General features: G+C 39.9%; 1 protein-coding gene across 5 annotated transcripts in view; it reads left to right on the forward strand.

Annotated features, from left to right (window-relative positions):
- Positions 1-25281, forward strand: part of SORCS1 (sortilin related VPS10 domain containing receptor 1) — a 506783-nt gene that overhangs the window by 359660 nt on the left and 121842 nt on the right. For all 5 annotated transcript variants that reach the window (XM_072805397.1, XM_072805395.1, XM_072805394.1 and 2 more), the window contains exons 6-8: positions 2788-2852; positions 18152-18270; positions 20765-20854. In XM_072805397.1, the coding sequence (XP_072661498.1) occupies positions 2788-2852; positions 18152-18270; positions 20765-20854 (274 nt within the window). The remainder of the gene's footprint in view (positions 1-2787; positions 2853-18151; positions 18271-20764; positions 20855-25281) is intronic.

Consider the following 25281-nt stretch of genomic DNA (forward strand, 5'->3'; position numbering starts at 1 on the left):
GAGTTAACAGATCCATCATCTCACATATTTACCTTTTTTCTTTCTCTTTTCTCTTTCTTTCTTCTTTCTTTCTTTCTTTCTTCTTTCTTTCTTTCTTTCTTTCTTTCTTTCTTTCTTTCTTTCTTTCTCTTCTTTCTTTCTTTCTTTTTCTTTCTTTCTCTTCTTTCTTTCTTTCTTTCTTTCTTTCTTTCTTTCTTTCTTTCTTTTCTTTCTTTCTTTCTTTCTTTCTTTCTTTCTTTCTTTCTTTCTTTCTTTCAAAGCTAAAGTTATACTTTCCTAACTAATTTCAGTTATACAATACAGTATTATCAATTATACTTATCTAGCTGTACATTACATCCTCAGGTCCTATTCATCTTATAACTGAAAGTTTGTATCCTTTAACCATCCTGCCCCATTTTCTCCTCCTGCCAACCCGTGGCAAACCACCTGTTACCATTATTGTCACCATTAGTAAGCAAAGCACAATAATTGGTCATAATATACACAGATAACCGCTGAACGCCAGGGCCACAAGTAGAATGTATAAATAGGCTAGAGAATGATACTTTGTGGTCAACTGCGGTGATGTGCTTCTGCAAGGTGTCTGGTCAATGACAGGACCATTAAAACCAGCACCTCTGCAGACATTTAGCATTGTTTGGCTTCAGCTTTTGAGAATTTACCAGGGCCATGAAGTAAAAGCAGTAATAATTCTTTATGATCTGTGACTGCAGATCTAGAGGTCCTCCCAGACTACTAGGAAAAGGGATGAGCCTAGTAGCAAATAAAAGTTGTTGGAAACATTGTAGTTTGACTTTAAAATTTTATTTTGTTGTAGTTGTTTTACTCCAGATGGGAAAAAAAAAATGGCCAGGGTAAGGGGATTTGGTTAGCCATAGTAGACTCCAGAGAAACAAGGGACTCGGTTTTGTTCCTGTCTCTTTTTGTGATTTGATAAGAGCAGAAACATCACATGAAACAACACATCCTGTCTTTAGAAATAACAAAAGATCTTAAGAGCCAACTGCTATTATTGATTCAGGGCCATGAGCACATGGAAAGATGCAAGCGAATGCAGAGTAATTATTTGGTCTCCCATTGACACTCACCATTAGCCAAGCAGATAGGTCTGCATGCTAGTTTTTAACATGTGCCTCTGGAATGCTAGCCTTCTCCTGGGCATCATAGGTGCTAGTCATTTTAAGGAAGAAACTAAGGGTAGCAGGCATGGTGAGAGATGAGCAGTTTGTAACTATCCATTAATAATTTACAAAAAACAGGTGCTGCAATTTCTAGTTTGAAGGTTTTTAGGGAGCTTGTTTTCTTTAATATCACGAATGTGGCTTTGTCAGAAGAGGTCGCCTATGGATCCAGTCAGTGCTTCTGTGTGGGAAATGGAGAACCACCATCCCTAGACCAACAGGTGCTCTAGTACTTGACTGAAGTGATGGTCAAAATGTCACCAACTGCCCACATTCAGATTCCAATGATGTGAAGTGGCCAAGGGCTGGGCCCCTGTCTCCTTGAGGAAAATTATTAAACCCATTAGGTTTATTATTAAATCCTTATTAGGCCATTTCTGCTGCCTGGAAAAAGAAAGCAGGGTGTAATGTTTCAAGCACAGACTCTGAAATTCAGGCCATGCATCAATCAGAGAAAAGTTACTGACAGTGATAATAGGGCCTTTAGGGGTCTTCTTTCTTAAGATGAGGGGAGACTAAGCTAGCTATGCTTCAGACTCTTTGAGCTGAGAAAATGAGTTCAAATAAGAAGAGTGCTAGGAATGCCCTTAGGACAATGATTAATTTACTTATTTCAAAGAGCTCACAGACCATTATATACCCCCTCCTTCTGTTCATTTCCTTCCTTCTTTCATTCAACATTTGACTATCTATTATAGCTCAGGTAACAGAATAATTATTTTCTACTTAATATGGCTCACTGCAAGATTACACTAAATAATAAGTGCCTCCAAGGCATTCAAAATAGACTTTTATTTTGCTTTTTATTTTATTTTACTTACACATATAGTTTCAGGCATGTATCATTAAATGAGGTGCATCTGCATTTCCTCACACTGGTTCAACAATACAGAGAATGATCACCCTGTGCCACACTGCCCACTGCATTGGTGGGGTTACATGGATTGTTTAGTTTGTAGGATAGAGGGACATTGTACTGCTCATTTCTTTTTTTTTCTTAAAGATTTTATTTATTTATTCATGACAGACACACAGGGAGAGAGAGACAGGCAGAGACACAGGCAGAGGGAGAAGCAGGCTCTATGCCGGGAGCCCGATGTGAGACTCGATCCTGGACCTCCAGGATCACACTCTGGGCTGACGGCGGTGCTAAACCACTGGGCCACAGGGGCTGCCCTCATTTCAAATGGAAAAATTAATTAGATTAGCTTGCTATGTAAATCACTGTTCAAGTCACCCAGCTAAAGCAGCCTGCCTGGAATTTGCCTGATAAGTCTTGAAAGTTTAATATACTGTCAGTGAGATTGTCACAGGAGGACACACATGCCATGTGTTGGACTTATTTGCAAGTCTGAGCTAATAACACAACATCCTTGTCAGAGTTAGGGCTGGCCTTCATCAAATAAAGGTTCCATTATAGTTTTTATTTGAAGTGGAAATTTTACTGTCAGACCATATAAATAAATACAGTAGATGTATTCCAAGGATTGTGGTGTTTGAATTCTGTGAATGTTAGTAGGCCAGGGGCTCAGCTGAGTTTCTCTGAGGCACATGGTGAAGTCATTAATGTTGGTATTCGTTTTCCTGTTTCTCCATTTTTTAGGTCCGTAATGGGGTCAAATAAGGAACCAGACCTTGTGCATCTCGAGGCCAGAACTGTAGATGGTCGTAAGTAATTCAACTTCCCCATGATTTTCATAGTGATGCTAGTTTTACCAATTTGCCATGAGCTGTGTCTGTGTCTAGGAAAATCACAGCAGTAATAATCCAAGTCCTTAGTCATCCAGAATTGTCTTAATGATTTCTAACATTACTTATCCAATCAAGGTGTTTTTCTTTCCAGGTTTGGGGGAAACACCCCAATTTCTTACTACTGAAGTGTTTTTGTAGCTATTGTTATTATTATGTTATTGTTGCCGTTTTGTTTGGATTTGTTTTTCTAGTTTCCTTATTTTATCAGATACGGTCTAGGCAGTGTCTCCATGTTTTGTCTGGAAAGTCACAAAGCACTTGGAAAGGACAGGGACAAGAGAACCATCCCTCATCATTAACAGGTAGAGGGAAGCATCCGTTGAGTAGGTTTAGTGGCATCTCAGTAGTTCTTAGCCAGAGCTGCTGTAGGGCCTGCACTTTGTATGGACATTGCAGCTTTTGGGGACATGATACAGAAAAAATGTGGTCCCGGATCCAAACCCATGTCCAGTGGACTCAAAAATTCACTTACTAATTGTGAAAAATTAGTCACTTAAAAAGGCTACTTAAACTCTTCATGCCTCTGCTTCTCCATCTGTAAATGAAATGTTAATCAGAGTGATTCCTGTCCTAGCTAAAAATTGGCTGAGCACTTACCTATATGCGGAATTATGCTAATCACTTTATATATTTTATCACAATTAATCCCCACAACAACTTGTAGGTTATTTTTCTGATTTTTCAGAAGAGGAAACCAAAACATAGAAAGTTTAATATATTTAAACAACAGCAGCAACTTCATATGTTTCCTTCTTCTTCTTTGATCCAGAGGATCTCTAGAAGGGCCAAGGAGGGGAGGAATCTGCCAGACCTAAGATAAGACACCACAGGTGAAAGGGTTCAAAGAAAGAGAAAAGGGGAACCATGTAGAAGAAAAAGAGGTGAGATGAGGAAAGGCTAGAGGGATGGCATTTGGGAGGAGGAAGTTGTCTCAAGTGTAGAGAAAAGAAGGAGAATTGACAATCTGCAGGTAGCCCAGACCAATGAGGGGGTCCAGCACTGAGCCAGAAGGTGATAATCTAATTTTGAGACATTATGTTTCACAAATATCCCTCACAGTCCAATAACTTCATTGTCACTGTCTCTTGTTCCTGTCCACTTGCCCTCAGCTCATCTGAATGCAAAAGCGGAAGATACCTATCCCTTACCAGCTTACCGCATGAAGAAGCAGGTCACCTCTGTGCTCCAAACTCTCTAGAAACCACATCTACTTCATTACTATGCACAGGGCATGAAAATTTTCATCTCCAGAGGTTTTGCTCCCCCTTTGGGGAATGAATATATTCTTTGGCAGAATCAGTGAGGGGACAGATCAGGGTCCAAGTTGACCTCACCTTTTCCATTTTAAACTCAGGTGGGAAAAAAATAAAAATAAACTCAGGTGGGACTGCCATATGTACTATGCGCAGCACTGTGCCTGACACAGAATGTGCTGAAAGTTTAGAGCCACCCCTTCAGTGGGTTCTTTCTGGTGGCAACCCTTTCAGCTCTAGAACTGACTCTGCTATCTTGGATTCCAAAATTCAGTTTTTACTACACAAGAGCCAGAGCAATCTTTTCCTTAGGCAGAACGATTCATGACATTTGGTCAAAGTTCTCACCTTGACCTGTAGCTCCGGCATAATCAGTACCTGCCTGTTTCCTGGCTCATCTCATTCTGTCTTCTCCTCACTCCTTGTCTACAGGCCTGTAGGCTTGTTCTCATTGGAACATGCAGGGCCCTCTGTCTCACCACAAGATTCTGATACCTGCTGGTTCTTCCACATGGACTGTCCTCTTCTCTTCTCCCTTCCCAGACCAGTTCATTGTAATTAATCACTATGGGTGGTTCAGGTGTAAACATCCATTTCTATTTTTTTAACTTATTATTTTGAAATAATTTTCGGCTCACAGGAAAGTTGCAAAAAACTGTAGAATAATATCAAAAACAGAAAAGGCATCCATTTCTCAGGACAATCCATTTATTGAACTCTCAGTCTAAAACAATTCATATTTTGCTTGCTTTCATTCTATGGTTATACGGGATGCTACCTTTGGGGGTAGCCAGGAGAACGGTACAGGGGAACTCTCTATACTAGTTTTTGCAGCCTTTATGTGAGACTAAAATTATTTCACATAACCAGTTAAAAAAATAGAAATGGGTGTTTATATCTGGACCATCTGTAGTGATTAATTACAATGACTTGGCCTCCAGGTTCTAGGAGAGAAGGGACCATGTGTATCTTTGTTCATAATCATGTCTCCAGCATGTGCCACAGGGTCGTGTAGATGGAGCTTAATAAATATCTGTTGAGTGAGTGAATACATAGTTGGCCAATTGAACAAGTCACTTATTAAGTTGTCGGAAATTTTTAGGGCATTGCGCCTCACATCTGAACATAACATGGCTCAACAAGGGATCGTGTTAAAATGTGGATTCTGGTTCAATAGAGACCCAAGAGTCTGCATTCCTAATAAGTCCCCAAGCGAAGCCCATGCTGCTGGTCAGCAGAACATGTTCAAGAGTAACCAAGTCCCATAACAAAAAACTAATGAAAGAGCTTTAGGGTCTGTCTCCCATGACTGCACCTCTTGTTTAGGAAGCTCCAGATGGAATTGGCAACATCCCAGATTGCTTTCATTTTTAAACTTTTGGGGATAATACTGCTCTGGCTTGTGGCATCTAATCACATAACCCCACATCCTGAAAACAATAAGTCCCTCGCTTACTCTGATGTGCACGTTTTCTTTCACCCGACATTATTCCTATGCTCCCTGCAGCCATGAAGGTTGATAATGCCAAACTGTCATCTTGGGCTCAGCTTTCACATGGCATGAAATAGATCAGTTCTAATTTTATTTATTTTATTTTACTTTTTTGCAAAGGCAGCATCTTCAGAAACTACCCAAGAGTGAAAATTCAATAAAGGGATTTAATTTGAAAAGTTATCCCTGTCAAAACAAAACAGAAAAAAAAATTACCTACCAATTGAAATAAAGGATCTAGGCATAATGCCTGACCTGACTGGGTATAAAAATATATATATATATATATTTTTTTTCAGTATCATACCCAGTCCCTCTCTTTGTCTTTCTCCCCCTCCCTCTCTCTCTTCCTTCTTCTTCCTCTTCCTCAAGGTACTTGATAACCAGGACACCAGTCAAAGAAACAGAGAGGAAGAGGAAAGAAGGAAAGAGCAGATTGATCAGAGTAGTAAGGTATTAGTGTATGTAGAGGAGACCGTATTTATTAAACTCAGGTTCCAGGCTGGTCAGTTGCTGCAGGAAATTCCAATGTCCGTGTGTTACTTCTCTATTTTCTGATTGAGATCCTTCTTGTATTTCTATCCCTGCAGTATTATTTAGGACAAAATTTAAGTCTGTGCAGCCCATTGTTTATATTCTAGGTCATACATCTAATAGGGTATATGTCAAAATACAATATTTCTGACATTGAATAAGTAATTTCTCTCTGATTTTAATGGATTCCGGAATTCTGTTATTTTGACACAGGAAAAATCCCTCTCTCTCTTATTTGGCTCATCCTCATAGGGTGGCTTACAAATATCTGGGCTTGTTATTCAAAGTTCAGTTTTAGTCTCATTTCAGATTTCCCTAGATTACACTTTATAATTGATTTCTGTTTCCACTGAAGTCTCCATAGCAGAGGGCAGGTAAGTTCTGGAAAGAGCTTTTGTCCTGCTCTGTGACAGTCTATGACTGCCACAGACATTTCTACCCCTGTGCTCTGGGATCTGACTGTCTAGTAGTTTACAGTGTGCCAAGGATGTTACTCTTCCTTGCATTACCTCTCTGCCTTGGGAGGTGGGCTGGGGAGAGCAACCTCAATTGCAGTCAATCACAGGAATTATTATTGGAAAATTTCAAACATATTTATTGGATGTGGCATTTGTTATTGGCCCCTGCTTTTAACTGAGGACAAATTGACAGGTCCTCATCCTGGAGACAAAGATTTTATTGTTTAGATAGTATGTGTGTGCGTGTGTGTGTGTATCTGTGTGTGTTTATGAATGTGCATGCACTCGGGCATCATATGTACCTAGTACATTAAAACTGCTACCCATTGCATTAAAACTGTAAAAAGGAAACCTTTATCCTATTGATTCACCTAAAACAGGTACATTTGTGTATATGTACATAATGTATGTAGTTAGAAAATGTTGATCAACCGTTGGGTTAAAAGCTTTGTGAAAAGCCATGTCTCATTTTATTTTGGTTCTTTGTACAAACAAAGCTCAGAGACTGACCCATTTGTTGACCTAATACATAACCTTATCTGTGTAGCATGTCTTCTTAAAGAAGGACTTTCACCATAGGGTCTGCAGAGTCCTGAAGGGCCGATGGAGAAGTTAAGAACCTCACTAACTCACTGATATCGTGTCCTACATGTTACATATATGTGATTTTGGGGGAAAAGAATGTAACTTTAATCAGAATTCTTCACATGGCAATTACACAGGGATGCATAGTTCTATATTTATGCGCATCTGTAAATATCATCTTGCAAGAAAACCTGCAGTACCACGTTTGACCTTTATCGCTCCTCCCTTTCACCTCTGAAATGAAAGGCCTAGCCAGTGACATGACTGTTTCCGTACTGGTGGTGATCCATGCTAGCATGGAGAGGGGACAGGGGACAATTACTGAGCTCATTGTCTATTTGCATGAGTAAGTAACCTTGTAACCACTTGCACAAAGACTAATCTCTTTCACTGGGGAAAAACAACCTTGGCCCTTTAACCAACTGTGAAAATGACTGCCCAAAAACTCTTGCTTAAATGAACCACAGACTAGCATTTTGCAAGCTGAAATAAAAATCAAAGGAGATTCACAACTTTATATAACCACCGTCCTGCAAATTCTGATCTTGGGTGAGAACTGCATATCCCGTTCTGCTTCCCATTTTCCAGCGCTCCGGTTAACTTCCATATTGATTGCAGCCCTGGGCTTGGGGGAGTGTGACTGCATTGCCGAGGGGCTGTGATGGAGACCTCAGTTCTCATCAGGCCTCAATATGTTACCTGTAGGGTGCTTTCAGTTCTTCCTATAAAAATAGATCACTTTTATAACATCAAAAGTAGCAGCGATGCCAGTTAAAAGGATAAGCCATGCTCAGGTGCATCAAGTGAAAAGTCACATCCACTTCCTGACCTCCATTCCCATTTCCCAGAGGTAGTTATGTTTTTTAAAATATTTCTTCTGTATTTTTTCCAAAATTGTTTGGGCTTATCCAGGTGAATATGTATGCATGTACACATATGTACACACTCAGCAAACGTTCATGTTATAAAACTGTTAGGCCAAATTCATTGTTGGTGAACATAACAGCAAATTAAATTTTTTCTATATCAGCACATATAAGTGTGGCCACTTCATGACTGTTCACTACAAAAAACCCCACTGTGCTGTCACCTATGTTCTCGTTAGCCCTTCTCTCATTAATAGACCTGTAAAGGTTTGGCTCTCTCACACAGTGCTAATACATCCATACACATACACACAGATTACTTCTTGGTCTAGGAAGCATTCAAATTTGTGCAGGCAGTGAGCACAAAAGAGCTGAAAAGAGAAATTTTTGAAGGCAAATCCCCGGGTCTGAGAGTGTATGTGATTGAAAATTTTAGTAGACCTTGTTACGTTGTCCTCTGAGATGACTGTAGCATTGCACACTGTCAGTATAAGGATGCTCCTGTTTGCAAGCCATAAATAGTCCAAGACATTATCAAAGATTTTTTTGGCATGACTCATTTGATGAGCAAAGAACTATATCCTTACTGTTTTCATTCGGGTTTACTTAATTGTGAATGACGTTAAGAAATTTTATTTATTTTTCTTGGCTATTTGTATTTCTTTATCAGTGCACCTTCAAAAGATATTAAATCTCTTTCATATTCCAGAGAAGATGAACACTTTGGCATTTCTATACAAATCTAAAAAATATCAAACTGGCTGCTCCCATGCCAGTGAAGGTTCCAACACTAGCCAACCAACTGGCATTATTAGACTCCACATTTCGTGACTCTCATTTACCTTCTTTTCAGTCGGTTTATTTATGAATAGTTTGTGGGGTGGGGCCTGGGCAGAGGCTAGAAGTTTGGGGCAGCTGCAGATTCTGATCACTCTCTACTACTCCCCAACATGCTGAACAAGCACCTTTCCCCTGTCGACTATCCCTGCAGCCGGCACCTGGCACTCGGCTTTTTTCCCTGGCCATCACGTTCTGACCCCATTTTTCATATTGCAAAAGCCATTTGATTTCAACTATTAGTGATTTCAGCTTGGCCTCTCCTAATTTAGCAGTCTTAAAGACAGCCCTGAAAACCAACCAGAAAAGCATGAAACATGATAATACAGGCCTCCCCACACAGCAATGAAAACCTGACAGGGACATGCAGCCACGGGCTCACCTGGGCAACTTTCAGAGTAGGTTTTTTGCCCTGCATGCTGTGTGCCCAGCCAGCAGTGAGAAGGACTGTGTCCTTTCCTCCCAGGCTGCAGAAGAGAGGACAGAGGTGTGCAAGAGAAATCTGTTATTCCTGGGCCTTCACTCTATGACAGAGATCTGCATTCCTCTGGGGTTTCCAGGATCCCCCAGGACACAGTAGCACTAGTCCGTATAACATGTGTGGCAATTTCCAAGCATCTGGAAAATTCATCATGCTTCTCACTCCTGCTTTAAAAAAAAAAAAAAAAAAAAGAAAAGAAAAAAGAAGGTGCCCTAAAGATCTTGGCACTATGCATACATTTCCTTCCTTTGTTCTGTATTTTCTTAAGCAACAATGATGCTAGTATCACACATTATTTTCCTATCATCCCTACTCACTAGGTACTTTTCAGCTGTACTACTTATACTGGTTTTTGTTAATAGGCTCTATTGTCATTTTTCTCATTGTAACTTTGAGGAAAACATGGCTTTTAGTGATTAAATGTTCTTGCCATTGCCTCAGGGCTAGAATTTGAAGCCAGGTCTGGTTCACCCCAAAGCTAATCATCATTCCTTCAACAGATATTGTTGGACCTGTGTGCTGTGCCAGGTGTTGTCCTAGACATGAATGAGAGATCGTAGGGAACATTGCAAAGGCCCCACTCCCATGGAGTTTAGCTCGTAGTTAGGGAAGACGTTACATGCGAGTGTATCATGCCAAGTGGTAGTAAGTTCCAGGAAGTAGAACAAAGCAGAGCAAGGGGAGTAGTAATGGAGGTGGAGGGGATGTCAAGGAAGAATCTCTGATAAGGTGGCATTTGATGTTTGAGCCACGTCCCTATGGAAGTAAGGGAGACAGCCTGATGGAATAGCATTCTAGACAGATGGAACAGCACATGCAAATGATACGGAATATTGCCATGCTTGGCATGGGTCGGGGTACAACAAAAAGGTCAGGAATACAGAGAAGCTGGAATATAGAGAGGACAGGTCAGTGTGTCATCTTTTTTTATTCCACCATGAGAGGCAGAAATTGTACCTTATTGGTCTTAGTTCAACATCTACCATGTTCCAAGTATGATGTTTGGTGTTGAGGATGATAAAAATAGAAAGTTATTGGAGCAACTGGGTGGTTCAGTGTCTGCCTGCCAGGTTGTGATCCCTGGGTCCTGGGATCCAGCCCCATGTTGGGCTCCTTGCTCAGTGGGGAGCCTGCTCCTCTATCCAGCCTGTGCTCTCTCTCACTCACTCTCTCTCAAATGAACAAATAAAATCTTTAAAAACGAAAGTTATTAAGTGAAGAAACAGTGGATTGAACATACCCACCTGCTTCAGAGAAAATCCCTTAAACTGACTCTTTATCCTGAAATTGACCATATAACATGTGAACACATCGAAATACTGTACACCCTTCCCCCAAAAACACCCTGGAAAAATTTCTGTGTTTCTCCCCATGCACCAAACTGCTTTCATTTCTTCCCTTCCTCTCCCTGTCCTTCCCACTTTTATTCCTGCTTTCTTTCCTACCATTTGCTCCCCACCTCCTACCTATGCCTCCCTCCTGTACCCTCCCCCAATCTCTTCCTGTCTTTGTTAACTCAATTTGGAAAGTTGTTCAAACAAACTGCTTCTCAGTTCTTCATGGCGCTCAGTATGATCGTCTAGATAACTTTATGTCTGTTCTCAACTTAAACTGAATTTCCAGTGTGGCTCTCTCACAGAACAGACAGGGAGTATTCCCCAAACACATCTTACACCCTCCCCCTCATCCCTCTGTGCTCTCACCACTGTTCTTTCTTTCTGGACTCATCCTTATCACTTACCCTGTCACTGTTCCAATTTTTCCAGGCTTTTCTCAGCTCCTTCATGAAGCCTTCCATGGGTGCTGTACCCCGACACAGGTGCTCTAGAGTGAGTTGTAAAGTGGTCTCTATCCCCAAAAGTACTGTAGGCCAGGAAGGCATACCAGGCCCACAATTCTGTGTGATACAAAATAAAATAGATGCAGTCTATGCAAAAAAAAAAAAAAAAAAAAAAAGCAGTCTATGCAGTCACAGGAGAAGTCCTGGCACAAGGTAGACCATCTGTGGAGAGGTATAAATTTGGGTGTCCCTCACCTGTGAGCTCACAGCACCTGCTCCTTCCTGAAAACAATCATCACACTGCATTGTAGTTGGCAAGTGATGTTTCTGTATTTCTATTATTATGTCCTTCTGTTCTCTCTCGTGTCCCTAATTCCTAATCCTGTGCTTGGCAAAAAATTTAAGATCTCAGACATTTTCCTGTAGTAATCATGGCCTCCTGAATATCAGAAGGCTAACCACAAAAGACAACATTTAGAAAGTTATACAGGACCAGAATCAAGAGATTACATAGAAGAAAGAAATGCTATGATCTCATTATGTCAAAGGAGAACATTTGATCTTAAATTTATCATTTCTACAGAAATTTATTGCACTTAATCTCTTCAGGGGCCACAGCTGGAATTTCAGCTTTGCAGATGTCAATTTCTAACTGGTACATGTCACAGAGGGTTCAAGAACCCTGATGGTAATGAAGCGTATGTGAGCACAAGCATACCGACGCATGCGTGTGTGTGTGCTGGGTGGGAACATTTAATATGAAGGTTCTGAAACAAATAATAGAACAATGTAAAAAAAAAAAAAAAGAGAACAATGTAAAGACCAAAGGAAGATACATATACAGATACATGGGCTTTAAAAACTGCCCTGTTTTAAGGTTGAAAATTAGTGGAGGATGAGGAGAGTTTTAAAGTTCTCGTGACTGCCTACAGAGCTTATGGTTTTGTTTAAAATGAAACTTTTACAATACTAAGGTACGTGAAAGGATTTGGTGCTAAATAAATATTTGTTGAAGGATAGACACAGTGGTAGAGTCCTAGAGATCTATGATGCATTTCTTGCTGTGTCATTTACTAGCATATGAGCTTATACAACTCTCATCCATAAATCTGGAGTTCTTCATCTGTGAAAAGTACCACTTTCTGGATTTTTTTTTACAAAGTTTAAAAGAAAAAAAGCATGCAATCCATTTAGCATGGCTCCTAGCCCAGAGGAGAGGTTGTTCTGGTTATTCTGGAGGTTAATGCTGTTGCTGCTGTCATTGGAGAGATTCTGGGAAGGGAGAGGTCAGTCTGAGCCTCAGGAAAAACTCTGCAGAAGAAAGCCCAGGAAGTATTTGGACAGGGTGGCAGGCAAGGAAAGGGCAATTCAAACCAGAGTAACCATCTGAATGCACATAGGGTATCAGCCAGGAATGAACGTGCTGTTTAGAAATAGCAGACACCCTGACACCCTGAAGATACAGACTCACCAACCACATCACAGAGGTTTGTTGGTTGGGGCAGAGGTGGGAAGCAGACAGGTTTCAATGGGGTATAGTATAAAGACCTGTCAGATGGTAAAGTAATGTCTGATTCTTAACATCCTTTTTGAGTTCTAAAGTTCTAATAACCCTTATTACATGGAGAAAAAAATCAGAAGCCTAACTTGGTAAGTGGCCTTCTCTGAGTCACATGGTGTGGTGGAGATAGACCTAGGACCCGAATGTCACTACCAACAGAGGGGCATGCTTGCAAAGTGGTATGGGCACTGCTGGCTGGCCCTGTGTGCTGGGCACCTGCACATCCCTGCGTCCTCCCCATAGCCCTCCTTATGTTCCGGTTCTGCCTACTGACTGTGACCTCACACCATTAGCTATTAATTATGCTAGGAGAATATTTTTTTCATGGTGTTTTTAAAAAAATTACTTTAAAAGTCTTTGACCCAAACCAAACATTGATGAAGAAAGATACTGAGTCAGATGGAAGCGTCTGGGAGCGCTTTGCAGTCTTTTCCCATGAGACACAGTGGGCAGTACTGCTGATCAAAGAGCCTGCGCTTCAGTAGCAGCCAGAGCTGCCGTTACTGGAGCACTGACTAACCCAGCCCTGGACTCCGTGGGTTTCAGGATTTCAGTCTCCTGTTGTCACAACTGCTTGCAGGATGCCTCGCACCTGTTCCCATTTTACAGATCAGCCTTCACAGACCTGTAGTGACTGCTTAGGTTTACCAAGCTAGCAGGGCTTGAACCTGCATTTAAAGCCCTGTCCCTCTGCTCAAAGCCTAGCCTTTGAACGGCAGCCTTACCCTACCTAGATCACAGATTTTGCAGGGGTGGGAGCTGCCTTACGCCAAGCAGCAGCTGTTGCACAGAGAGAGAATGCCTGGGAAGAGCAGCACAGGGCCCTAATTACCTATGGCAAGGAAAACATCTGTGTGGGAAAAGTAATGAAATTAATTCTAGAGTCTAGCAGTTGCATGCATTAATTGACGTTAATTAATGCCAAATTACAAGATACTTCCTATGGAATCGCATCATACACTCACTAGAATTGAATATGGAAAGAGTTCATCATACTTAATGCTATTACAGCAAGCCCCAAGGGGCCTAAGAGTGATTGGTCCCTCATTATGAAGTGCAGCCAATTTCTTTCTATTTCCATTAGAAGGAGAAAGAGAACAAACCAGGAGCTCTTTACCAGGGACAGGCAGCTCAAAATTGTGCATTTCCCCTTCAGCTTGCAAATTTCACTTTGAGCCACTCTAAGCAAGAAATGGTTTTAAGACCTCTTTCTGAGGCTTTCCTTGTGTCATCCAGCTGAACCTTCTGTATTTTTTTTTTGCCTAAAAACAGGCTCATTGCACATATTGCTCATGGTGCTCCACTTCAATATGAGTCATGGTGAGTGGAGGAAGATAAAAAGTCGATGAGTTAGAGATGATTCTCTAATTTTTGTGAAACTGATCTCACAAGCCCGCTGTAGACCAAGCCCCCTCCAGGCTCTGGCTGAGAGATGCTGACCAGGGATTTGCACACAGGTTGTCTCCCTCTCTCACAGCACTGCGTGTAGACTATGGTTGACATCTCATATATATCTTTTATTCATTTTTCCAGTGCAAACATACATATGTAGATATCTATATATACAACTTTCACAAAATCAGGTTGATACGCACATATTTTGGTAACCTACTTTTTAAAAACTTTTATTTTGGAATAAGTTTAGGTAAACAGAAAAGTTACCATGACAGTACAGCTTTACCTAGCTTCTCCTAATGTTTACATCTTGAACAATTAAAATCTGTTTTTTAAAACTAAGAAATTAACACTCATACAATATTAATTGTTAACCTATTTTTACTATGTGAAATATATTAAGCACTTCCCTAAATACCAGTATGCTCTTTAATAGCAAACTGTGCATGTTCTGAAGTTTTCAAAAATCATTCCTCCACTTTTGGCCATTCACTTTTATTTCTTTATTATAAATAACACTAATGAATATTGAAATAGCTAAATCTTTTTCCTTGGGTAGAATTTTCAGAAATGAACATGAGGTCAAAAGATACCATTTTCAAGGATCTTGATCCATATTCCCAAATTACTCCACAAAAAAATATAAATTCGCTGATCTTTTTTTTTTTTTTTTGGTATCTAGGTATATGCATTGATACTTATTAGATCAAAGACAAAATATAATTAATAAAAATTGACCCTAACTCACTGACATTTTTCACACAACATAGAGTAGTAGAAATAAAAGGCTTGGGGCCAACCAAGTTTGAAATCCATTATGCCATTTCTATAAATCATAATCCATTTAAGCTTCATTCTCTTTATCTAAAAAATTAGTCGATATATTTATGTACTGTGAAGATTAAATGTATGAAAGAAAGGTGAACATGCTTCAGAGTACCTGGTACATATATGCTCAACAAATGTTAGTTTCCCCATTCTTTTATTGTCTTCCCAAATCCCTTAGATTCATAATTTCTGAATAGTTGAGTTATATAAAGTGGATCTTTGTATTTTCCATCTTATGCTTCTTCAAGAACCTTTGAAAAGGAGGTTAAAGTCTTAAGAAAGAAACTCTTAGACTCCATTACAAATAAAATAAGCACTGTGTATTTATTAGGAAGTCTTCATTAGGTGGCAATCTAAGAAATCCTGATTGGAAGTTGTATTTGTAATTTGAAGACCAAGACCTCTTAATCAAGAACCTTTGATTCAGTTTGGTTAATCATTGTTTTTATTCATTATCTCACATAAAACGCACAGAGAAAGAGCAGCTCTGGGCTCAGTACAATCAGTAACTCAGTGTCATCAGGAAATAGGTCCTTTTCATCTCTTTGCAATCTCATTATGTAAGCTCAACTATAAGATTGGCTCCTCTCTATAAAAAGAAGGCTAGAGCAGTCCTTAGCATCACATTGGGTGCAGTGTCTAGAGAGGCAGAAGAGAGTCTTCTCCTGCAGCTCTTGGTCCCTCCCCTTTAACCCCTTAAAAGACCTCCCTCCCTCTCTTATTTACTACAACAAGATTTTAATGCCCTTCCCTGAAATAACCAGTGGCAAGGGCAGTTGGAAGACCTTGAATGGGTTGAATGGGTGTAGACCTAAAAGGATTAATCTATGCATATGAGCACTTGCCAGTCACACAGAAGGAAGGACAGGCCAACAAATCCAGTACTAGCTTTTCCATCAAAGAGGCTGGGAGCAATGGATATTGGGCAGGTCACCAATGAAACATAACTGATACAGAAACATAACTGGAGTACTCAAATCCAATTTAACTAGCCTTTTAAAGGACTTACTATGGCCCCCAAACTGATCTAATCATTGTGAAATGAATAGGAATATTACCACTATTGATAACAACTAACATTTGTACACATTTGAGTTTCAGAACATTTAGCATATACATTAATTCAGTTAATTCTTAGAGCCAAACTATAAGAAAGTTGACATTAACTGGCATCTCCATTTAATGGATGAGGGTGGCAAGACAGGAAGATGAGATTATTTCTTTTGAACTATACAGCTAGTAAGTGACCAACCCAGAACTCAAGCCAAGGTCTCCCAGCTGCCAGTGTCCATTGTTTCTGTGACCCCAAGCTGCCTTTAGAAAAATGGAAGTCTATTAAAAGTTGTAGAAGGATCTGATGGAGTGTGAAATTGTGAGGTAATGATTTTGTGTGCTATAGTGATAGGGAAGGACTGAATCACAGAAGTTGTCTTCAAGGAGAAAGATCTTGAGTTATGCCCAAAAATAAAACTATAAGAATGTTTGAAAACAGAGGTAAGTAAGAGTGAGTACATGGCTCTTCTTTAGTTTACCTCTGGAGATGGTTTCACTGGGACTAGACATCTTAAAGTATTTCAGAGCCATCCCATCCCCACAAATGGCAGTGGGATGAAGAAATATTGTAGGTAAAGCTCTCCTCTAGTCTCCTAAGACCTTACAGCAGTCATTGGTCAGATGGAGCAAATGTGCATACTGCTCCCTAGTGGTCCTCCTTCTAGAATGTAGGTTTACCCAAGTTCCTTAGGTAAAGATGGTCCGGGAAATTTCCCCAAGGGAAGTCATTTGTGAATCCTTGTATCCAATGCAATACTATTGCCTACCCCATTTCATGTAAGTCTTCATCTCCTGATTTCCTTTAATTTGGAAGAGTGGATTCCTGTATATATCGTGATGTCCTAAAATCAAACTCATCCATTCATTCAGCATCAAAAAAAAAAAAAAAAGAGTAAAACAGCTTTATTTTTCATTCAAAATATGGATTTCAATCAAGACGCACAATCCAATGAGTATTTACTTATTGACCCATTACTGTCTTCAAGGAGATTATATTCTAATGGAGAAAGACAGAAATAAATAAGGAGGAGATAATTTTATATTGTGATAAATTCCATGAAGGGAATTAATAAAATGGTATGTGGTAGTAATTAATAAAATACTAATCATGGAAGACCCTCAAAAGTAATAGTGGGCTGAAATCTAGAACTTTCTTTGTGAGCAACCTGGAGACAAGCATTTCAGACAGAGGGAGTACAAATAAAAAGTCTCTTACGTAGTAGGAAGTCTGGCACCATTTCCAAACATAGAGGAGGCCAGATTAGAAGAATCACAGATAGAAGAAGAGATTGGCATGTGGAGAAATTGGAGTGGTGGTCCTGTAAGGTTTGAATTTATTTTAAATGCAATGAGGCAAAAGGAGTTTTAAGTAAAGAAGTGACAGCTAGACAGGTCAGAATAGTTGTAGTCGAAAAACCAAGGTAGCCTCCCTGATACAATGTACTTCCACCAATAGATATCAAATCTACATAAGAGTTATTATAATTGATAGCTTACCATCTGCAGTCAAGTCTCAGGTGGCATTCAGGGTCTTAGTCTACTCATCTGTAAAATGAGAACAGAGTTTTGGGGTCAGGAATCTCCTCTCTATTCTGTCTCGCTTGCAATTATTAATAGAAGAAAAGCCTTTATCTTATATGGAATCTTCCTGTTTATAACAGTGCATTTCTTTCATGAGATGACTGGGTGATTGCATGTATGTCCATGTTTTCCTGCCTGTTGGTCAAAGGTCAGAGTGTGGAAGAAGAGCCTACAAATGCAAAATAATAATCACAAAAATCACAAGTATTAATGCCAGTTTTTAAAAAATGTTTTCATTTAGGTTTGGGAGGGGAGAATTAATTAATGAGAATTTAGTATTCCAAGATGGCAAGATATGGTGGAGGCACTGGGGCATGGTGGTGATGGTGTTGCTAGAAAGTGAGTAAAATAATAATGACACTACTTTTAACAATAATAATGGTAAGAATAATACATTTAAAGAATGTGGGGTTGGTTTAAAGACTTGGAGATGACAAGGGAAATGGAAAATGTCCACTCCGAGTCCAATACTGGGTGTATACATCCCCCCTACCCATTTTTTTTTTTTCAGATTCACAGTACCTAACTTGCCGAATGCAGAACTGCACAGAGGCCAACAGAAATAAGCCTTTCCCAGGCTACATTGACCCAGACTCTTTGATTGTCCAGGATGATTACGTGTTTGTTCAGGTATGAAAGATCCACTTCTGCTGATTGTCTCAGACATTTCTCTTTCCTGCTTCGGTCCCTAATGCAGCCTCCTTTGCCTGCTTACACCCCTTACGAGTAAAAAAAAAAAAAAAAAAAAAGGAGGAAAAAAAATCATCTCTTTGACAAAAGGAACATTACTGAGTGTCAAAGCTTCTATGCTCACAGAATACTAATTAGCTCCTTTGGGCAACGTCTGGAGGACTTTATCAACACGGGGTCATGGAAACACTGCGAATGGTCCGGAGGTTGTCTCAGAATGATGCACACTTCTGTTCACCCCCTCCTCTGCCTTCATGGGACTGAGCGGATGCATCAGTCTCTTCCTATCAGAACAGTCAACCAATCAGCCTGTTCCCCAATACTCACCTTAAAAATAGAGAAATAGATGGGAACAGGAAGCTGTGGGGTAGCTGGAGGTGGTGGGAGGCAGAGGCGAGGTGGAGAGTAATCAGCCATTATTGTCATGCTCTGACTGTGATTAGGATAAGAAATAGAGGAGATGAGATGTACTCAGGTGGTGGCTTTTTCACCCCTGAAGAGAGTGGGAAACCTTTTGAGGTTGAGTGGTTAGAAGAGACAGGGAGCAAGAATGCTTTGCTTCTTTTCAGCATTTAAGGAAAATTCTAGGTTTGTTTGGATAATGCTTCAGTTATTAGTTAAGTTTGGACAGACTTCACTTATTGCTTCCCATAATAAGAGTAACAAAAGTACAATTGCTAAATAGTTTATATAGTTTGTATATTTATATATATATTTACTTATCTATATATTTATACACATGTGCACTATATATACACACACAATTTCAATATGATTGAGACATATTCTAAACACTATTCTATTTATTTGGACAAGAAATCATAATTCAGAATATTCAGTCTCATGTTTTGAGGAAGCAGATGTTCAAAATGCCCAACGTCAGCTTATGTTCTCTTAAAATGTTTCACAAATGATTATACAGACCCATACACACACATATTTCAATTTTCTTTAGGGAAATGAATAATGAGTACTCTGATAACTTCAGCACCCAATTATCAAGTGACATTAAAATGGAAGCACGTTTTGCTTCTATCTATAATTCATTTTTCTATCACTGTTTCTCCCAGGAACCTTTTCTGTTTTCTAATAATGGTTTATAATCCACATATATGACTTACAAATGGGAATCAATTCTGCAATGAGAGTGTCATATGTTTTCTACCCATGCCACTGTGAATGTGGTCCTGTAACCCATCACAGAGACTAGGAGGTTATCTGACCCCATATCGGTGAATATGATAACTTCTGGTCACCTTTTTGTGAATCTGACGGACATTCGCCCAGAACATTTATTGACACAATCTAAGTATGTGAACTCTGGCTGATACTCTAACTCCAGATACTTACATGGATTAAGAATAGCTACACCAACCCATAGAAATAGATAGTAGATAGGGATTGGGAAGTGGAGAGATGTGGGCAAAGGAGACAAATTTCTAGCTATTAGATGAATAACTTCTGGGGATCTGATGTAAAGCATAGTGACTATAATTAACAGCACTGTATTATATATTTGACAGTTGTTAAGATGGTAGATTTTAAATGTTATCACCATGCACAAAATATCATATTAAATGAGGAGAAAGAGGTGTTAACTAAGTTTATGGTGATAAGCATTTTGCAGTATGTATGTGTATCAAATCATATGTACATCTTAAAACAAATATATGTGAATAATATCTCAATGAAGCTGGAAAAAAAAAGTGGCTACAAAGAGGAGAGGTTGGCAGTGCAGCCCTTGACACTACCTGCACTAAACAGTGCTCATGTTGAGATGGAGACCACACTCCTTCTTGCCCTCCCTGGCACCCACGGGGTTTGTTGGGCTATATGTGCTGGGCAGACTTGGAGGAGGTGGCTCACAGCTCTCCTCTGGGAGATAGAGCTCTTATAATGATTGTGGACCACGATCCTGGCTGGCTTTCCATCTAATGTGTCAGCTGCAGTGCCGTGTCTGAGACATACTTATGGTCATTAGTGTGACTGCATCAAATGGCATTCAATGTTCAGAGATGAGAGGCTCCAGCTCTGGGCCATTTCCTTCCTATATGGCATGGGGACCTGTTTGCACGTCCATAGTCTTGGGCTAGACAGCTAGAGACTTCTGATGGACATTAAGTTAATATCATCTGAGGCTTATATCATTAAAAAAGAAGAAGAAAAAGAAAAGACACTGAAAATATTGCCTGGCTTCTGAGCCACAGTGCAAACTGAAGAATTAAATTTTCATGTTATGGGTTTAGCTTGGGCCTCAGACCAACTCACATACACTGTATGAGTTGTTTTTGAATGGAACTCTAGTTCTTTACACTTGTCCACAATAGTCATGCACACTGTTGGGTTGGCAGCTAGCCCCTGCCATTCACGGCTGTTTTTTCTATGGCCTGTAACTGTTAGAGTAGCTCCTCTTACTTTTGTGTTTATCATCCAGCTGACATCAGGAGGACGGCCACATTACTACGTGTCCTACCGAAGGAATGCATTTGCCCAAATGAAGCTGCCCAAATATGCTTTGCCTAAGGTATGACCTAAATGGATTTCTTCATTTCCATATTTTCTCCAATTCCCATATTCTTGCCTTCACCCCTTTCCCAAGGACCCTTTCAGTTTCTCATAATCATTTATCTCTTCTCATCTCCTATGACTATTTTTCAGCTTCTCTCTCTCTCTCTCTCTCTCTCTCTCTCTAATTCTTGCTATAGATGCGTCTGAATAGATTAACTGATTTGCTTTTACTTTTCAGTAGTAAATATTTTCAAGTAGAAGGTATGGGTATTCTAGCAAGGCAGAAAATAGGCTTTGGATACACATTATATCAGTAAAACAGGTGTAATACATTTCTATTTCATTTTATTGTTGTTAATTATTGAGAGGTGGTGCATCTATGTGGCATCCAACTTTTGCCTTTTCTCTCAATAGGATTTATGAGACTCTTTGACTTAGTTCTGAGGCACAGCTAATTTTTTGGATTTCCCCAAAGACCTACTCCTTTGAAAATAATGACAGACGAAAGTTAAAGACCCTCTCAACTGCTGACATCCCTGGGCTGTCTTTCCAGAAACACTGAAGAACTGCGTTAATACGGAGCGCCACCTAGTGGAGGTCAAACTGACTTGGTAGCTCAAAGCTGTGTATTTGTGGTCTGAAATAGTTAATATATTGTGCCTTATCTTAGAACAAGGGAGGTATATATGGCTGTAGGAGAGGGACAGTGTAGGTTTAAATATAGCTGTAGCTCAGCTTTGAAATCTTTGGGTTGGACAGAGAACATAGAGAACTTTTTTTTTTTTTTTGATTGAATGTTCATGACTCCTTATCTTGTGTATTTATCCATAACTTCGTAGTATGCTGTCCTGGACCAACACCAGCTACCTGCCTGAAAATCATGTGATAGATATAAAACAAGGGCTTCACAGGTCTCCTCTTCCAGGAGAGCCAATGGTCACCAGTTGCTCTGGCCTCGCCAGGCAGAGTTCTCTTTCTTGGCCATCACTCTGCCCCTAAGCCTAGCAGTAGTAAGGTGGGCTGAGATGCCAGCTCATTCGAAATAGTAGCACACATTAAATTGCACTGTTGACTCCAAAGGAGGATATCCATGATAGCAGTTACTATTTTCAGCCACTAAGAGACTAATGACAGTGGCAATTGCCCAGAACTATATGTCTGTGATTGTATACATTTAAATGCTCCCTGCTCTTGATTCAGTTTAAAATGTTTTCCAAAAAGACAAGCACTTACAACTTTGGAGTTGTGCCTTAGATGATAATTGGGTAAAGTCCATATGTAAAGCTAAATTTGAGTGTTGTTAAAATTACCCTGGATAATCTTTTAGGAAGGTCCATGAGGGACATGATCATGCCTTCTCAGTAAGTCCAACAGAGCCATTTTGGGTCCCCGCCCCCCTCTTGAGTGCTGAAATAAATTGCTATTACTTTGATTGATCAGTAAATGCAGTAGTTTAGCTTGCAAGATTTATACCTTTAAAAACAAGAATTAAAGTCAATGCAGGGAGATGCTCTTGCTCAAGAGGCGTGTGGGAATTGAGACCCAATCAGGAAGCAGCAGATCTGAGTCACTCTTCTTGTGCTCTCTCTCCTGGGAATATACTCTTTGTGTGGAATAAGTCCCGGCTAAACCAAATGCTGTTCATAGTCTAACTGAGGCTAACACTCAAGTCTCCTGAGCTCCTAAACTGGCATCCTTTGTATTATACTTTTCTTCTCTTGAAATAAATTAATAGCTTAATTAAGATAGCAGATCCCCCCCCCACACACACACACACACAAATTTTGATATACTGCAGGGCCGTCAAAAAGTCCCATGGACATAAGGAGCCCTGGAAATGGCCATTTAAAACCAAAGAAACATCTTTGGATCTGTTGCTAGAGTGTTAGGAAACACATACTTTGCATTGCTTGTTCATAACCATCACACAGATCACTGTGTACACTTGCCCTCAGTGACATCCAGCCAGTCTGGAAGAAAAAGTTGTACTTTGAGCCTGAATCTGCTGTCTGTCCCCTCCCCTTTCTATACCAGATGAGCATCCTCCATTACTAGTCTCATCCCAGGTATGAGGGTAGAATGCAATGATTAATTTCACTTCTCCCCAGAAAAATAGGAGCCAGTAGAGCAAATGAATGTATTATGTGATCCAAGCAAGTGTTTATTATTTAAGGCAATGAGATGCCTTATTACAATGCCATTACACCTTCAAAGAATAGCCCCAGCTTGGGTGGAGTGATCTGCCAGAAAAGTGCCTGTACTTCCATGGCCTTCTATCAAAGCCAGGGCTGCCTTAGCTGGAAAGCTTCGTGCCCACCAAAGGAATTAAGACAAACCACAGTTTCATCTTCAAATTTTCTGTAATCATTCACTGCCATTGTATCAACTCTTGAAAGACCATGGTTACCTTGAGCTGTGTTAAAAAATAATAATAATAATGATAATGATAATATGGTACCGCTGCCTAGAGAGGGGGATGGGGAGACTTTAATGCCGCTGCTGCTGTTAAAAGCATGAGGCCCCCCAGACTGGGAGTCCTGGTGACAGTTTCCTTCCCTTACCTTATTTGGAGCTTGTTCTGAGCTACTCAAGGGAGATGAATGAGGCAATACATATGAAAGTGCTTTGAGCATTTTGGAGGACAGATACTCTATAAAAGCAAGGTAATATTATTATCAGTATGGATCTAGTTGTCTGTGTGGTGGGGGATCGATGGGAACAGGGGCGTGGGTGGTGCAGAGGCTGACAGCAGGAGGCCCAGATTCCAGCCCTGCATCTGTCGCTAACCTGCTTTGAAGCCTTAGACTGGCTTATCAATTTCTCTTTCTCTGTTTTTTGTCTGTTTGTTGTTTTAGTTTTTACATTTTTAAATTAAAGTAAACATTACTCTGAATATAATATCCTTGGAGATGCCTCACAAAAATTTGGTTCTATGATCAAATAAGCTTAAGAAAAAAATAAACTCCATTCTATGTCCCTTGCCTCAAGAGTATCTGTAGGTCACTGGTGTCAAAAGCTCTAGGATGTCCTGTGAGCAAGAAAACTATATAATTCAGCATTAATCAAAGCTTTTTACAAAGGGATCCATTAAAAAAAAAGTCTATTAGAATCCATCAATGCTGGTGTCCTATGGAACAGATTTTGGAAAGCACTCAAGTAAAAGATTCCAAAGGTCACTTCTCATTTTAAAATTTTGTGTCTTAGTAAAAATATTCAACATAAAGTGTCACTCTGTGTAGAAAGAGCATATGTTCCTGATGGAGAAGAATGTAGACAAGAAGAAGAAAGAAAGATGACATTTAAACATGTCAGATCTTTCAATTAAGATATCTGAGACCAACATTTTTTAAGTCTCTACAATGTAATTAGATTATATGGAGAGAGAGATCTGATCTTGGCCCTTATCTAGAAATGGCCATTTGAATCTGCTATTGTTACTCAACTAGTTCTCTAAGTGACCTTGAAGCCCTGTGTTTTGGTTCCAAAACTACAAAATAAAGATTTATATGAGTTGGGATAATATAGTTGATGCACTCTTGTCCCTAGCATTTATTAAGATATCTGTGGTGACCTGGACTTCAAAGGTTCACCAGTGCACAAACTCATTCCAAAGGCACAGAGGTGGGCAATAGGTATGTTGTCCATGGTCTGTGGGGGGCCAGATCTGTGCTTAAATATTTTAACTTGAATTCAGGGAAGATACTGCATCCTACTGGTGGGGGAATGTGAATTGAAAGCAGTTATTTGAGGATTTTAAATGCCAGAATAAGGATTTGGGTCTTTGTCCTTTAGGAAGTGGGAACCCATAGAAAGTTTGGCCCTCAGTTGTTGAATGGCCCTTGGGCTAATTTCTATAGCTAACTCCCTCTGTTAGAAAGAAGCAAAATACTTGCATGAACTATTTCTTCTTAGGTATACTAGCCAGTCCCCCAACATGTGCAGTGAACAGAAAGGCCATATGACTCTTGCTTAATCAACAAAGGGGATTTAAGGGCTTATGTAACTGAAAATAAGTAGCATGGATGGAACAGATACTCTGTGCCAGGCACTATTATAATGCTAATCACTTACACCTAGTAAGTGATTTAATCCTCACAACTCCATGGAGGGCATACTGCTATCCGTTTTGCAGGTAGAAATTCTGAGGCAAAGAGTTTAGTTCACATAGCTATGTTGCAGAGGTAGTTTGACTTCAAGGTCCATTCTTTTAACCATTGTGTTCTACTGTTCTCTCTAACTGAAAGGTTTACAGGTGCGGCAGGCTTCTTAGTTGTCCACAATCAAAGACCCAAAAGCATTCACAGAATGTGGCCTATCTCCCTTTTGAGCCTATTTTCTTCAGGACTGGTTTCATCCCTTGCCTCCCCTGCCTCCCCTCCAAGATGTGTCTCCATCAGATCTAGACTTTTTTTTTTTTTTAACTTATTGATAATACTGGTATCA

The sequence above is a fragment of the Canis lupus genome, chromosome 29, assembly GCF_048164855.1.
Source record: "Canis lupus baileyi chromosome 29, mCanLup2.hap1, whole genome shotgun sequence".
NCBI classification, from domain to species: domain Eukaryota; kingdom Metazoa; phylum Chordata; class Mammalia; order Carnivora; family Canidae; genus Canis; species Canis lupus.